Source organism: Ambystoma mexicanum, chromosome 11 (genome assembly GCF_040938575.1).
Source record: "Ambystoma mexicanum isolate Mex_15411 chromosome 11, UKY_AmexF1_1, whole genome shotgun sequence".
Taxonomy (NCBI): Eukaryota; Metazoa; Chordata; class Amphibia; order Caudata; family Ambystomatidae; genus Ambystoma; species Ambystoma mexicanum.
In genome coordinates this window covers 684,922,451-684,936,615 of record NC_090934.1, presented here as the reverse complement: position 1 = coordinate 684,936,615, position 14,165 = coordinate 684,922,451, and the positions used below count along the sequence as shown (strand labels likewise).

General features: G+C 46.1%; 1 protein-coding gene across 3 annotated transcripts in view; it reads right to left on the bottom strand.

Annotated features, from left to right (window-relative positions):
- Positions 1-14,165, bottom strand: part of DNAJC24 (DnaJ heat shock protein family (Hsp40) member C24) — a 507,623-nt gene that overhangs the window by 25,286 nt on the left and 468,172 nt on the right. The window contains exon 5 of one of the 3 annotated variants that reach the window (XM_069623542.1): positions 8,395-8,528. The exons of the other annotated variants lie outside the window; for them this stretch is intronic. Coding sequence (XP_069479643.1) covers positions 8,395-8,528 — 134 coding nt within the window. The remainder of the gene's footprint in view (positions 1-8,394; positions 8,529-14,165) is intronic. 3 annotated transcript variants of the gene reach the window in all.

Here is a 14,165-nt window from a genome sequence, read left to right as displayed (position 1 = left end):
GATGTAATGGCTACCAAAAAAGCTGTCTTCCAAGTTAAGAGATCAATCTCACAAGAGGCCATAGGGTCAAACAATTTGTGCATTAATGCCGACAAAACCCCATTTAGATCGCACTGAGGTGGAGGATCACGAATAGGTGGATGTAAGCGAAGGAGGCCTTCAAAGGAATCTGGGTTGTTTGACCGTGGCAGATTTATTCATGGCGAAATTGACCGTAGTCAATTTCGCTGCAATTACAATTTTACTGTGGCCAAACTCACCCAATATATGTCCCCCTCACGCCCCTCAATACAACCCCCCCGACAACCTCAATTTACCTTTTCTCATTCGCTGCCTCTCCAGACTCTACAGCGTCGGTCTGTCCCTCCAACGCGGGTCGGATCCGGAAATGCAGAAGGTCCCCCTTTTTTTTCTTCCTCCCCCGCTTCCAATGTTCAGGAAGCGGGGGACACCCCCGCAAAACCAAAAGGCTAAAAATACCGAACATGGGGAACAGGGGACACCCCTCCTACGCCCGCTCCCCATGTTCAGTATTTTTAGCCCAATTTTATCAAATGAAATTGATCGAATGGTACTGGCCAAATTCGGTCAAATGTACCATTCGATCGATCGATCATATTGGGTAATACCCTTCAAAGAACCTCCAAAATGCCTCGTTTAAGGAAAAATATTTTTTTCAAATAAGCACCTCTTGCCGACAAATAATGTTCGCAAGTGTCAACTCTTATTCCTGTTGATACCAGATAGGTCATAAAAACATCATGTTGTCGACTGAAGCTTTAAAGGGATTTAAACTTTGGTCGAAAGCCCAATGACAAAACCGTAACCATTTACTTTGATATTGCTTCCTTGTGGAAGCTTCCCTGGAGGCAGTCATGATCTTTAGATTCTGTTCAGACAGATGTAAATGCACAAAGGTCAGCTCTTCAGGAACCAAGTCTTCAAGTACAGTAATTGAGGAGGGTTGGGGGTGAAGCACCTGCCCTCTCTGCTGAGTCAGAAGTTCTTCCGCCACCGGTAAATCTACACTCTCTGTTCCTGCTACGTCCAGCAGATCTGCGAACCAAATCTGACGTGGCCAGAACGGGACTATGAGCATCAATGTAGAATTCTGAGTTACTTTCAATCTCATCAACATCCTGTTTATCAGGGGAAGCAGAGGAAATGCATTCAGCGTCTTGTTCGACCAGTCCAACTGCAGTGTATCTCCCAAGGAATGGCAACCCCGATACCACCCACACCCAATGCAAATAGGAGGCAAAAGGCATTGTACTGGTTTGCAAAAATGTCCATGATCTGACAACCCCACTCCTGGAAGAGCATCCTCATAACCGTTGTTTTTAGTTCCCATTTGTATGGAGCGGAATATCATCAGCTCAATTTTGTGGTTTTACCTGGACCAATCCCATAATTCTTCCACGAGAATACACAGAGGATGGGAGCGAGTCCCTCCTTGTTTGTTCACATAAAACAGTGGTATTGTCCGTCTTTCCCTGAACTGAGGGAAGAAATGACTTTAAAGCATAAAAAATTGCTTTCAGCTCTAAAACATTTATGTGGTTTTTCCTCTCCTCCACTGACCAAAAACTGGGAGCTGTCAAGTCTTGAGAATGAGCCCCCCGACCCGTACTGAGTTTGTTGTTACTTCAAATTGATGGGGGGGGGGGGGGATGAAAAGGAAACTAGACAAACAGATTTTCTGAATTGTTCCACCAAATTACGGATTCTTTAATATGATTTGGGAATGGAATCCCCATGCTATTATGATCCAACAGCTGATTCCATTTGCTGGCAAGGTGCCATTGAATAGTTCTCATCCGAAGTCATGCGCAGGGAACTAGGTGGATGCAAGATGTCATCAACCGCAACAGTCTTTGGTACCACCAGGCCACTAGAGACTGATGTGTCGTGAAGACCGATTATCTGCTGTATCGCTACAAACCTGTCCAAAGGGGGAAAGGCTTTTGTGACTGCTCTGAGAAACTAAATCCTCGGAGACAGGATTTGGCTTGATTTGGCTACATTTATCGAGTAGCCTAGATCGTACAGTGTGTTGAATGTCAACTGCACATTCTGCAACACTTCTTTCAGGGATTGGGCCTTTAACAGGCAATCGCCACTGCTCTCAGAACTTTGGTGGAAACTCTGGGGGCTGAATTTAGCCTGAATGGGAGACATGTGTACTGGTAGTGTACCTTCCTTATGGTAAACCTCAGGTATTGACTGTGTTTTTTTAAAATGGGTATGTGGAAATAGGCATCTTGAAGATCCAGAGATGCCATACAGTCGTTGTTCTGGGGTGCCGCCAGAATCTGGGGTACTGTTACCATGTGAAAAGTCTCCATTAATAGAAATTGGTTGAGATCTGAAAGATCTAACATAGGTTGAATTCCACCTGTCTTTTTTAGAATTATAAAATAATGGGAGCAAAACCCCAGACATTTTTCCCTTTGGGCAACCAATTCTATCGCCACCTGAGAGAGACATTTTTTAACCTATTTGAGACGCTCCGGAGATGATTTTTGGAGCTTTGGTGGAGAAGATGAAGGTATAGCAGGAAGCGCGAGATGGTAACCTATACAAATGATGTTGAATACCCATTCCTCTTGCATGATGTTCTCCCACTGATGTAGGAATATTGCAATCCTTTCTGCTACTGGGGATGTATGCTCCTTGATGTAGATTGGAGCTGGTGGAATGTACACTCCTGGATGGAGGCGAAGGAGAAGGAGAAGACCCCTGACTTAACCTTTGGCTTGTATTTCCTGTTCATCATTAACGAATAATAAGGATTGTATACCGCACCCATCATGGCCCTTGCTGTAGTGTCCATCAAGTCCTTTATGACCTGCAGTTGTTGAATTGCAGCCTCGCTCCCATCTGAGACCCAGAATGAGAATTCTTCTGCGGCTTCCCAAGGTAGAAATTCTGAGAACCGATTCAGTGTGGCTGTATTAACTTGTTTAAGCTGCAAGGAAGCATTAGTGTAAGACTTTTTACCTTGTGCTTCCCAAGCCTTTGCATTTGTGTCCAACACCACAAAAGGTGAAGGTCCTTTACCCTTTGTTCCTAACGCAGCCGAGACTACGAAAGATTGCGCAGACAAATGGGTCTTCTTTGTGAACCTTATATTTAGCTTTCAGAGCTTTGGACCCATGAGGATCTGAATGGGGTTTACCTCAATGACTCAAAGCATGCTCCAAGACAGAAACTTCCATGGGTAACAAGGACTTTGTTGAGAGGGCAGTTTCCCAAAAACTCATACAGTCTCAGGTTTGACTTTTGGGACCATTCCCAAGGCTTGCATAGCCTTTGCAAAAATGACACAGAACATTTTTGACGGTGAAACCAAAGAATCTTCACCCTCACATTCTGTGTCCATAGACAGTTTCTGTTTTTTATAAGGAGGGACAGTTTCCTCTTCTTCAATTGTAACTAGAGTAACTACAGATGGTGCTTCTGTGGTTCCCACATTTTGAGGGACCTCATGTGTTTCTTTTTTGTCCTTAATACTTTGAGCTAAAACCTCGAGAAAAATATCATACAACATATCCCCTTGGATATCCCCTGGTCTCAAAAGGAGATGTAGAAGAATATATTCTGGACAGCTTTTGTGTTGTGTGATGAATCCAATGGTGTCATCACTCCTTTCCTGCCTGATTCTGACCCTGGGGGTGGCTATATGAGGGAGGATCACATAGAGAGAGGCAGTCCTGGGAGGGTGTCATGACATCGAACCAGAAATGGTATCCCCCTTTTTCTATTGAGGATACCCCAACCATTCCCCATGCCTTCATGGCATATTGTCATACCACACCCGCCTAGGAATGGTACTGGAAACACTTTCCCAGGATCTGTATACAAGTCCCTAAAATCTGACTTGCCTTCTGAGACTCTGCATACAAGTCCTAAAGTCCTAAAGTCCTCAAGAACTGACTTGCCTTTTAAGATCACTGAGAACCCTTTTTCAAACGTTGCATATAATTTATCATTAACAGACTACCATTGCCCTAAAAATGAAACTACTGTAACTAAGAAGATGAGCCAAGTAATGAAGATCACTGGAAGCCAGGAGCACACACTGCACCCTAGTTGTTGCAGGAACAAGTCAGATACCGGGAGATTTAAACCGGCAGACCAACTGACAGGCAGACGCTGGCTGGAGAATGCTACTTCTCCCAGTGCTGACAGAGGGACTGTGGGGCTGGTGCAGTGTCCGTCGAGCCAACCGGATCGCCGACAAGGAAGAGGGGAGCGGACTGCAAGCGGGAGTAAGCTGTAAGAATGCCAGAAGCAAACTAATGGCTTCTGGACGGTCACAGGCACTGGAAGGCAGCCTCCACACCACGGAAGCCCCGAAAGATGAGGATCAGATGAGCGGAAGCCGCAAGAGGCAGGTACGTGGAGAAGCAGAGGCGGTGTGAGGGAGCAGAACGCTGAAAGACCGCCACAGGCTTGCAGCGGGAAAACCAACATATGCCAGCAAGAACCCGTAAGTCCATCCAAGGCAAGAGGGGACACACGGGGCGTATTGACAACCCTGCCAAACCAGAATAAACGTGAATGAAGTATATGAGAGAGAACGAACATGTGAACATTGCTTAAAGAGGCAGAACAGAATAAGTATAAGAGACTGTCAGGTTTGTGAGTGTATGCAGTACACCTAAAAGAGATGCCCATGCATCATAGTATACCAGGCGGATTCAAGACAAGGCAGAACAAATATAAAAGACTACCAAGTTTGTAAGTGTGCGCAGAGCCCGCATGAGAAAAGCTGTGGCAGGAGAGCATATCAGGCAGATTAAAAGGTGTAAGAATACATATTACAAAGGCTCTGGCAGGAGAGTATACCAGGCATCGTCAAGATGAACAGTGTGTAATATAAAGTACCCAAATAAGTCCTGATTAGGATACATCAGGACTATCAAAATGCTGTGGAAACAAATTAACAAGGAGAGAAAACCTGGCAGGAGAGTACACCAGGTATCCTAACAAGATACAGACTAAGAGCCAAGTTATTTTGTTTACCAGATGTGCTGTACTTAAGGAACAGATATTCTTGAATATAAAACAGAGAGAAGCGAAATCCATAGTAAGGGAATCACCCACTGGAACAAGGAACTCCATCCTTCTGGAACTTTTTGTGTTAGAGTTACGCATTTCTGTTTTGAACATTTGTACTCTACTAAAGGCCAAAGACATTTTCTCATTTCACCTTAGAGTTGATTTTTAGAATATGAGGGCCAGAATAATACCCTTAGTTTTGGTGTTAGGTAGGCAAACACCTCTTAGAGCAGGGACATAAAGGCATTTCCGAAACCCCTTTTATTTTAATAAAAGTCTTTGATCAAAACTATGAATCTTTTGTGTCTGCATCTCATTCCTGGCTCCTCACATTTGGGTTATATATATTAAACGCAACAGGTCTGGGTACCTGTATATTGCTCAACACCAATTGTGGTGTAGGTTGAACTGGTTCAGACAGGATCTCCTTAGTCTCGGGAAAACTGAGGAAAATCTCATGTGTTTTGGGCCTTACTGGAGTCCCAAAGAGCTCCTCAGGAGGAACTGTGAAACATTTTGAGGGATCAAAGGCCTCAGAGTCAGAAATGAGATCAATTTGCTCGTTTTTGAACCTCTGGTCCCAATGCCATATTAGGGCATCTGTCCTTTGAAGACTTCTTTCTTTTATGTCTCTTCGGAGTAGTCAGTACCGAGTCCGGTACTGATCCAGAATGATCCTTATGCGTCTTATGATGAGATTTCTCCCCTTTCTTCGGTACCAACGAATCAGATGATTTTTCTGCAGTAGCCAATTTGGAAACTGATGCAGATACAGAAGAGGCAGTCGGTACCGTCTAAACCCTGGAGGCTCTGGTCTCTTTAAGGTCAATCTCACATGTTTGTCTGTTACCTGAGGTGGAAGAGCTCTTTCCTGGTACCATAGTGATCTTGTCTGGAGTGAATAAATCTTCCAGTAGTGGGTGGATTGTTCTGGATCCTTTCCCACCTGGAGGTACTAATGTTTTCCCACCAAGAGGTACTAACGTTTTCCCACCCAGAGGTACTCGCAGGTGTAAGCATCCAATGTTTTACCCCTAAACTGTCCTATGAAGACCCCGCAACTGGGGTGGCGTTCTTCACCTTGGTACTGAGGGCTGGTTCCGAAACACATACCTCATCTGCCTGCCCGGTCTCCTTCTTACCAATGTCAGCCTTTTCCTGGTCCTTACGAAGTCCTTGGTCGCCTTCATTACAGGCCCCAGCTGTGATATGGAAAGAAGACAACTCCGCAGAGACCTCAGGTGAATTCCATGATAGAAAACACAAGAACTCACTGGATGATGTATCCCCAGGCATCGGACCAGGCATGATGAGAACCAGCCGCCGAGAACTGTTTCCTACACAAGATGCATTGTTTGAATCCTGTAGTAAATGGCATGCATCAGAGGGAGGCACCACGTAAAAGCAAAATCAAAATAGAAAAGAAAAACATCCAATGAAATGAAAAAATGGGAGTGAACAGCAAAAAACGCCTCAGAAAATAGGGTTGTGACAGAGCACAGCAATTCCGACCTACCCAGAGGCAGAAAAACAGGAACAGTTGGTGACAAAGAGGTGAACGGTGGGGCTGGCATGCGCAGGGACACATGCGCACATGATAATCTCATCACTTAAAAGTTCTTAAAGGGGCAGCTATCTTTTTTTTTTCCAAACAACTTTTATTTAACATAACATGTTGTCAGTAAAGTGACAAACATTACATTGGGTACAGTGAGATATAAAAGCTGATGGGGAGCAACCCCTAGATCTGCAGACTTCCTGGCTGGCAATGTGGTGCAAGCTAGAGTTTGTTGCGTCCAAACCAGACCGCCCGCCCCACAGTTCTGAAAGCACTTGCTCCCTGTTCAGTTCAACCACAGACAGTTTTGATAACACAGCTGACGGGGCAGAGAGGAGTGAACGCTCCAGCTACCCCCTCGCTGCCTCCAGGGGCAAGGCAATTTCACAAGGGCGAGAAGTGGCGCATCATTGGAGGACTAGCGGCCATTGCAGGGTATCTATCAGCATAATCAATGAACGGGGCCCACACCGAGACATACTTTGGATAACGCCCTTCATATAGAGCCGTAATTCTGTCCGCCACAGTATGTCCCAGGCCTTGGCCCACCACATCTGAACCACCGGGCCCTCAGCCGACACCCAGGTGTGGACAATAACCAGTTTTGCTGCCAGTAGGAGATGGCCCATCAAGGCCGCCATTGGACCAGAAAGGGGGAACGCCCCACCACGTGTCCCCTAAAATCACCACCTGTGGGTCCAAAGGAAGAGACATCCACGGGATCTATTTTATTCTAGCCAGCACCTCCTTCCATTACAGGCCCAACCTGAGGCATGACCATACCATGTGAAACAAGGAACCCAATGAGTCACATCCCCGCCAGCACGCAGCAGGGTAGCCACTGTCCATGTGGTGCAGCCTCTCCAGAGTAAGGTACCATTTGTAGCAAAACTTGTATGTACATTCCCTGTCCGTGACACACCTGGAGGACTTGAGCATCCGGACCCATATTCTCAGCCATGCCTCATGCTCAATGGGACGCCCCAAGTCGTCTTCCCATTTGGACATATATGGCAAACGCATGACAGGATCACCCGTGTGCAGGAGCCTGTATAGCCTTGATATCTGCCCCACTATAGTGCCCTCTTTTAAGGTCAGCTCAAATGCAGAGAGAGATCTAATGGCACCCCTCCTCGTGATTGGATGGGAGGCCCTGTGCCTCAGCTGCGTTCATCTGAAGCGCTCTGACTCTTGTAGGTTAAAAGTAAGCTTACACTCCTCAAATGACAGTGGCCCATTGTCTTCATAGAGCTGCTGTAAGCATTCCAGACCTCCCACACCCATGCCTTAAAGCCGCCCGTCCCCTGCATCCTGGCCGTAAATGCCGGTTATTCCACATGCCCCAAACCCCTAGAGATTCACCATCTGCGCAAGGCCCTCCTCAGTAGGACCCTCTTGGATATTCTAGCCCGTGTATTCCCCCGAATGAATCAGAGGATCTTCCCCTAAAGAGAGCGAAGGTCAGAGTCCAGAACTCTCACTGCCACTGCTGAGCACAAGTAGAGCAGGCGAGGGATGAGGTTTATTTTGACTGCTGTGATGCGGCCAAACTAGGAAATCTCCTGGTGTCCCCACCTCCTCAGATCCCTGCATAATTCCGAGTGTAATGGGAGAAAATTAATGCGGTATACCTCCGATGGCTTCCTCAGGATCCGGACCCCCTGATAAGGGATGGAGTCCCGGGTCCATTGTATAAGAGCCAGAGCACCCATGGCTGCTTTCTCGTGGGGCTTGAGGGACACATACAGACCATGCGATTTGCCGTAGTTTACCTGAAAGCCCGAGGCTCGGCCGAACTCATCCAACTCCTCCAGCACCGCCACCAGGGAGGAGGTGGAATTGCTCAGTGTCAGCAAGATGGCATCCGCGGAGCAGCTATCGTTTAAGTCAGCTTTTTCCTGCCCACCTGCAGATGCAGACATTGCCAATGAGTTGGGAAGCAGAGAGAGCAGGATGAAAGAGAAATATGCATTCATGACGTCTGATGTAATTTCCCTGTGGATCATAGCCATTAGCTGAGCTTTTGACATTGAAGGCACCGCCATGGTTGCTCCAAGATGAGGACACCAAAGGGATGGACAGCTCCTGTGAGGGAGATGGAAAGTCTGATTGGTCAGGTGTGGCATGTAAATGGGGATTCTATGCACAGAAGCATCCCACAGCTTGACTATCAAGCGAGAGGACCTAGGGTTTGTACATGCCTTCGCTTTCAATAGTGAACCAAGTAATACTTGGTTGGAAGAAAGGGCCCTTGAGATCCCTAAGCCAGTGTCCATGATGGTGAGCTGGTTCCCCATGGTTATTTCCAAAATAGGTAGAGGGGAATCCATCGTGGCCCCTCACCTGATCTGACTCTGGGCTGGGGTGCATAAATAGGAGACATCTCTGCTGTAGGAAGAGCAGGTCTAGATGGAGGTGGTTTCTCTAAAAGAGGTTGGATCACCTTTCATTTTCTCCATTGATCTGCATAAATATTTCGTTTTTTAAATTGTATTGCTTATAGCGCAAACCTAGCTCAAGAGCAGCCAAGTGCTTTACAAGATGAAGGTTCCAGCATTGGGCTTGGCATCATTTTATACAATAGTGCAGTAAAGGAAAAGGGGCTGGTAAAAAAAAGGGGCTCCAATTCACCAGTTATCCACATCGCGTAAAGGTGAATTGTATGTGCAAGGTGTGCTGTGTGGTGAGTGAACAGAAGTCCCCATATAAATATATGAGGGGGGTGAGCCAAAAGGGACTGGGCTGGCCCAGCCCCTATAAAATGTGCCTCCCAGAAGTTGGATGGAGTGGGAACCAGCAGGCTTGCCATCCATACCAAGGCATAGTACTAACCCACCAGAGATATTCAATACCCAATTCCTGACTTGGAGTGTAACTTTCAGAATACTTCAGACCCTGCTCAAACAATTCATCCCCGAATGTACCCCCTAAGAAGGAAACAACGCAACTGCAGAGTGTGCATTCAGGCAGACACACCACAGCATTCCACCTCTTAAACCTGGGAAAACACGGGTCGCTAATGACAGTGCAGCTGAGACAGGCAAAAATCCAAGATGGAACAGATAGCACACAGCTCTTATATACAGCAACTAACCAATAAAAAGAAGGTCCTTGTTACAAATCTAACAGTCAATTAAGAGGAACCACGCAACAAGCCCAATCAAAACTGATGACGCCCTAGAGGCTTCAGCGAGTCACATGTGATGACACCAATACACCAATCATTAAGCCACTAGAAGAGAGGCTGGGTGAGCCCAGTAGAGGCGGTAACTGCGGTAACAGACAGGGAGTAAGAGGATGTGTTCCTTGCCACTCTTGGCTGAGACAGGGAGACTGACACTTGGTACAAGGTGGTACCTTTGGCTGGATTTCCTACTTGCTACCCAGACCCAGATACAAGTTCTTGCCTGAGGTCTAGGAAAGACCTGGAAAGTGAACCCTGAGAAAGCTGTGGTCCATGAGAGACCTAAACAGTGAATGCTAAGAAGCAAGAGGTGTGGTAGTATGCAGTACCAGACATAGGAAGAAACCCCATTCTGCAGTGAGAAGCACTTTGTGCCACAAATAAGGTACTTATCAGCATAAACAGTGATCATGGTAAGCATTTTACTGGACACATGGTGAAAGAATTATGTGAAAAATGGATACCCAAAGAATAAAATAGCCAAGCTCTGTACTAAGACAGATTTAAAATGGCCAGAACCACTTAATTTGGTATTGTTCAGTATGTGCAGCACTGCTAACAGATTGACGCCTGAAGAATGTTAATGAGCAGTACAATGCACCAAATATTCTCCTTACAGAAGAATGTGTTAAATTAATACTGAAAATTCATATCTACTATTAGGTTTTTGCATTGACAGGTTTGAGATGTGCTGCCCAAAGGACCCAAAGGGCCCTGCCACTCCATCCTGCCTAGGAACTTTGTGCCTCATTATGAGTATGGCGGTGAAGGAATAAAGTGGTGGTAATGGAATTACTACCACTTTCCCATACTATGAGTTTGGCCCTGGAGTGAGGGATTTACCTCCAGCATTATGCTGGAGGTAAATCCTCCCACTTTCTGCCAAATAAATTGGCATAATCGGAAGAATTACTGCTGCAGTAATTCTGCCAAAATCCCTAATGAAGTTCTATGGACTCCAAATGAATGGGGACTACCACTGCCACCACCGCTTGAAATCTGGTGGCAAATAGGCCGGACCAAGTGGCGGTAACGGGAATTCCATTGGGTGGTATTCCTGGCAGATTTATCTTCCGAATACTGCCCAACTTGTAATTAAGTCCTTTGTGTTTATCAAGGAGCACCAGAGGAATGTGGTGCTGCCCCCAAGGGGTGTGAGTCTTTTCAGGTATTGCTTCTCACTGATACTGTAGTTAAAGTTAAGACATTCTTCCACCAGCTGGGTGTGGCGCTCCCACTGTTGAAACGAAAGTGCTTGGATTAGCCAATCATCTAGGTATGGATAGACACACAGACCTTTTCTCTTAAGATGAGTGGCTAACAGAGCTGGGAGCTTGGTGAGAACTTTGAGCACTGATTTCAGGCCGAAGGGAAGCACCCTCAACTGAGAATGCTGTCTCACCATCCCGAAGCCAAGGTACCTGCAGCTTGGAAAGTCAGAATCGGACAACTCATTTTGGTTTGTAACATAACTGTTCTATTGAAGTGCCAAAACAATTTACTACTCCCTACAATTCTGATCCCAAAGGCTTTCTACCCAATTTATATAATCTCTACTGGTTTCTGTCACCCACTCCACTCTCTATGGATTAGACAAGGAGTTTCTAGCCCTAAGCACCCCTTCAATGTGATCACCGGCAAATGTGACTGAGATGTTCACACAATCTACAGTTCAAGCATGAATGTTCAATAAATCTCCTTAGGGCTTCCCGTTCGTGGTACAAGGGAGCAATGAGTGTCTTTAGGCCTCCTGGGCCACTGCACAGTTCAAATCGCTTATATGTAACAAAATTCTTTTAAATGTCTCTGGATAGCCTCTTCCAGCCTTATTCGGAACCCCTTTGGTTCCTACCCCTCTGTGGTACCTAGGGTTTTACACCCCTTGGGGTTGGTTTGATAGCAGTCCACTCTGGGCCCAACTGATTCTCACCCCGTCCTGGGGTCTCAGTTTCACTCCCCTTATTGGGGTATCTGGTCTCTGAGCCCCTCTCAGGCCATTTGATCTCTAAGCCCCTCTTGGGCTGTTTGATTTCTCGCACCTTCTTGGGGTGTAGGATTCTCACTCCCCTCTTGAACACTCCATTGGTCCTGCACATCATGCAAGTATGTCAGCAGTGAAGGATCAGAAACCACAGCAGCCACCTCTCTAAGGATATTCACACCACTGTCTCTTGCAATCCCCTCCTAGCCAATAAAAACCTTAGCTTCATGAGACAAGGGAGGGTAACACATATCCCCGTTAAGGGATGACCTGCCCTCTAAGAGGGGTTGGGGGAGGTTAGCCCCATTGAGATCCTGCTTGCTCTGTCCTCTAAGGGGTATTAAGCTTAACAGGCTCACCCCCTAGTCCCAAAGAGGGTGGAGAGGTGACAAATTCCATGGATTCGTCACAAGTGTTTTCGGTGGAATGCCATGTGGATTAAGGCTCCGCCATGTCGAAATATGAGAGGAAATCTTTTTAAATTAACTCAGAATTCTTTGTAGGGTTACCTCAGAAATCTGGTTGGAAATTGGAGGTCCAGGATGGACAGCCAATCCCCTGACTTGGCATGTGGGTACAGGAGTGCCCTGACTTCCTGTAGTAGAACATCCAGAAGCTATTCCAGTCTGTGAAACTGGGGGCTGAAGAGGGGCGGGGGGAGGTTGGCGTATGGTTACTGGTGGTCTGCATACAAATTCCAGATTGTGTTCTGTGAGGTTGCAGAAGGAAGCGGCTGACACAAAATTAAACAATAAAGCAAGAGTAAACCTATCTATCCCTATTCCTATGAGGGGTTTCTCTACCTCAACTAAAGATAAGGTGTCTGCCAGGATGTCGTCACCTTAAAAGTGTCAGTCACTCATGTGACTCTCTATATCCATTGGCTACCACTCTCAATCCACTTGCCGCTGAGTAGAATCTGCACAATTGCTGTGTCAGCACTCTTGGGGCTTCCCCTCCACTCAATTGTTTAGACTTTCCAAACCACCTTTCCAGCTCTGGGACCTTTGGGATTTCTTGAGCTCCACTTTCAGCTGTAGCTCCTGCTCTTCCTGGGAACTACTTTTCTATTAGTGTCTAGGATTCAGCCCCAACCTTGACTGCTGCTCCAGACACGTCACATCCTTAGAGCAGGGTCTCATGTGGTATTGGATCTTCTTCTTAGTCTCTCATCACCTTCACGTGATCTCTCTGCAACCCATGGTTTATTTGAGGCTGAAGGCTCCAAAGCCAGTGACTTCAAGGGTGCTTTCTCCTTGGAAGACAGTTCGCTGTGTCATAGCACAGTGCAGAGGGCCTTTGGGGTGCACAGGCTGGCAAGAAAGAGCAGGGTTCCTCCTCCATGTCATGTACATCCACCAGGCACCAAAGACATACTTATGGATGTAAGACTTAGACATTTGAATCCCACAATCAGTGCCGGGATTGAAGCCTGAGGCCATCAAGGGAGGCATGATGGGGTCAATTAGCAGCTAAGTACTAGCCTTGGCAATCCCAAAGCAGCATCCTAACCATGGGGATAGACCCACTGAGCTCATGGGTGCAGCAGTCTGCACAAGATATCACCTCCCCGGCCCCCACATGTCATCACGTCAGGAGTCATGCAAGCATTTGCTGAATGAAGCTGCAGTGCACTCCCTGGAGGCTGGAAAAGATTCTAATCCTAGTCAGACTAAACAATACATTTTAAAGATGAGAAATCTGCAAGATGAAAGAATCCATTAAAAAGCAAAATCCTTTTCCAAGGATCAGGACATGTCCTTGACTGCTGTTATATGCCATGGCTCAAGGTTTTGACAGCACAGACTTTGCAAACCCCAGATCCAATCTAAAAATATTTAGTCTGGCTTCCATAAATCACATCTCCAGGTTTGGATTTCGATTTGCGGTTGCACATTCCACAGAAGAAGAATCTCTTTTTTCAAACTCCACTGGATAGATTCTCCTAAAAATAAAACGAAGAGAAACAGTTGACCCAGTTGCCAACTTCTCGTCACAGTTGGTCGCAATCTATCCAGCTTTTTTTGCACTTCTATATATGGTTCAGAAAGTTTCATGCAGAGTGGTCAATGAAAGTGGGGCAAGGTTATATAACTCAAAGTCGATTTTTCCTGTTAGTGTCTAACTCAACTATAACTTCAGAGTTAAGAAACAATCTATTTTAACAGCGAGTTAAAGTCACCACCTACAAAACGTAGTCTATAAATGTTGGAAATGCTAACATTAAAGGTTACTACAAACGCCCAGTCCAAACAAAGTCCACTGCACTACAAATGAGTCCTTATTTCTCAACACACCACTTCTTCACCACAATTGCTTATATTTAAACATTTATGGAAAAAAGATGTCATTTTACAGAGGAACACAGTTCAGCTTTT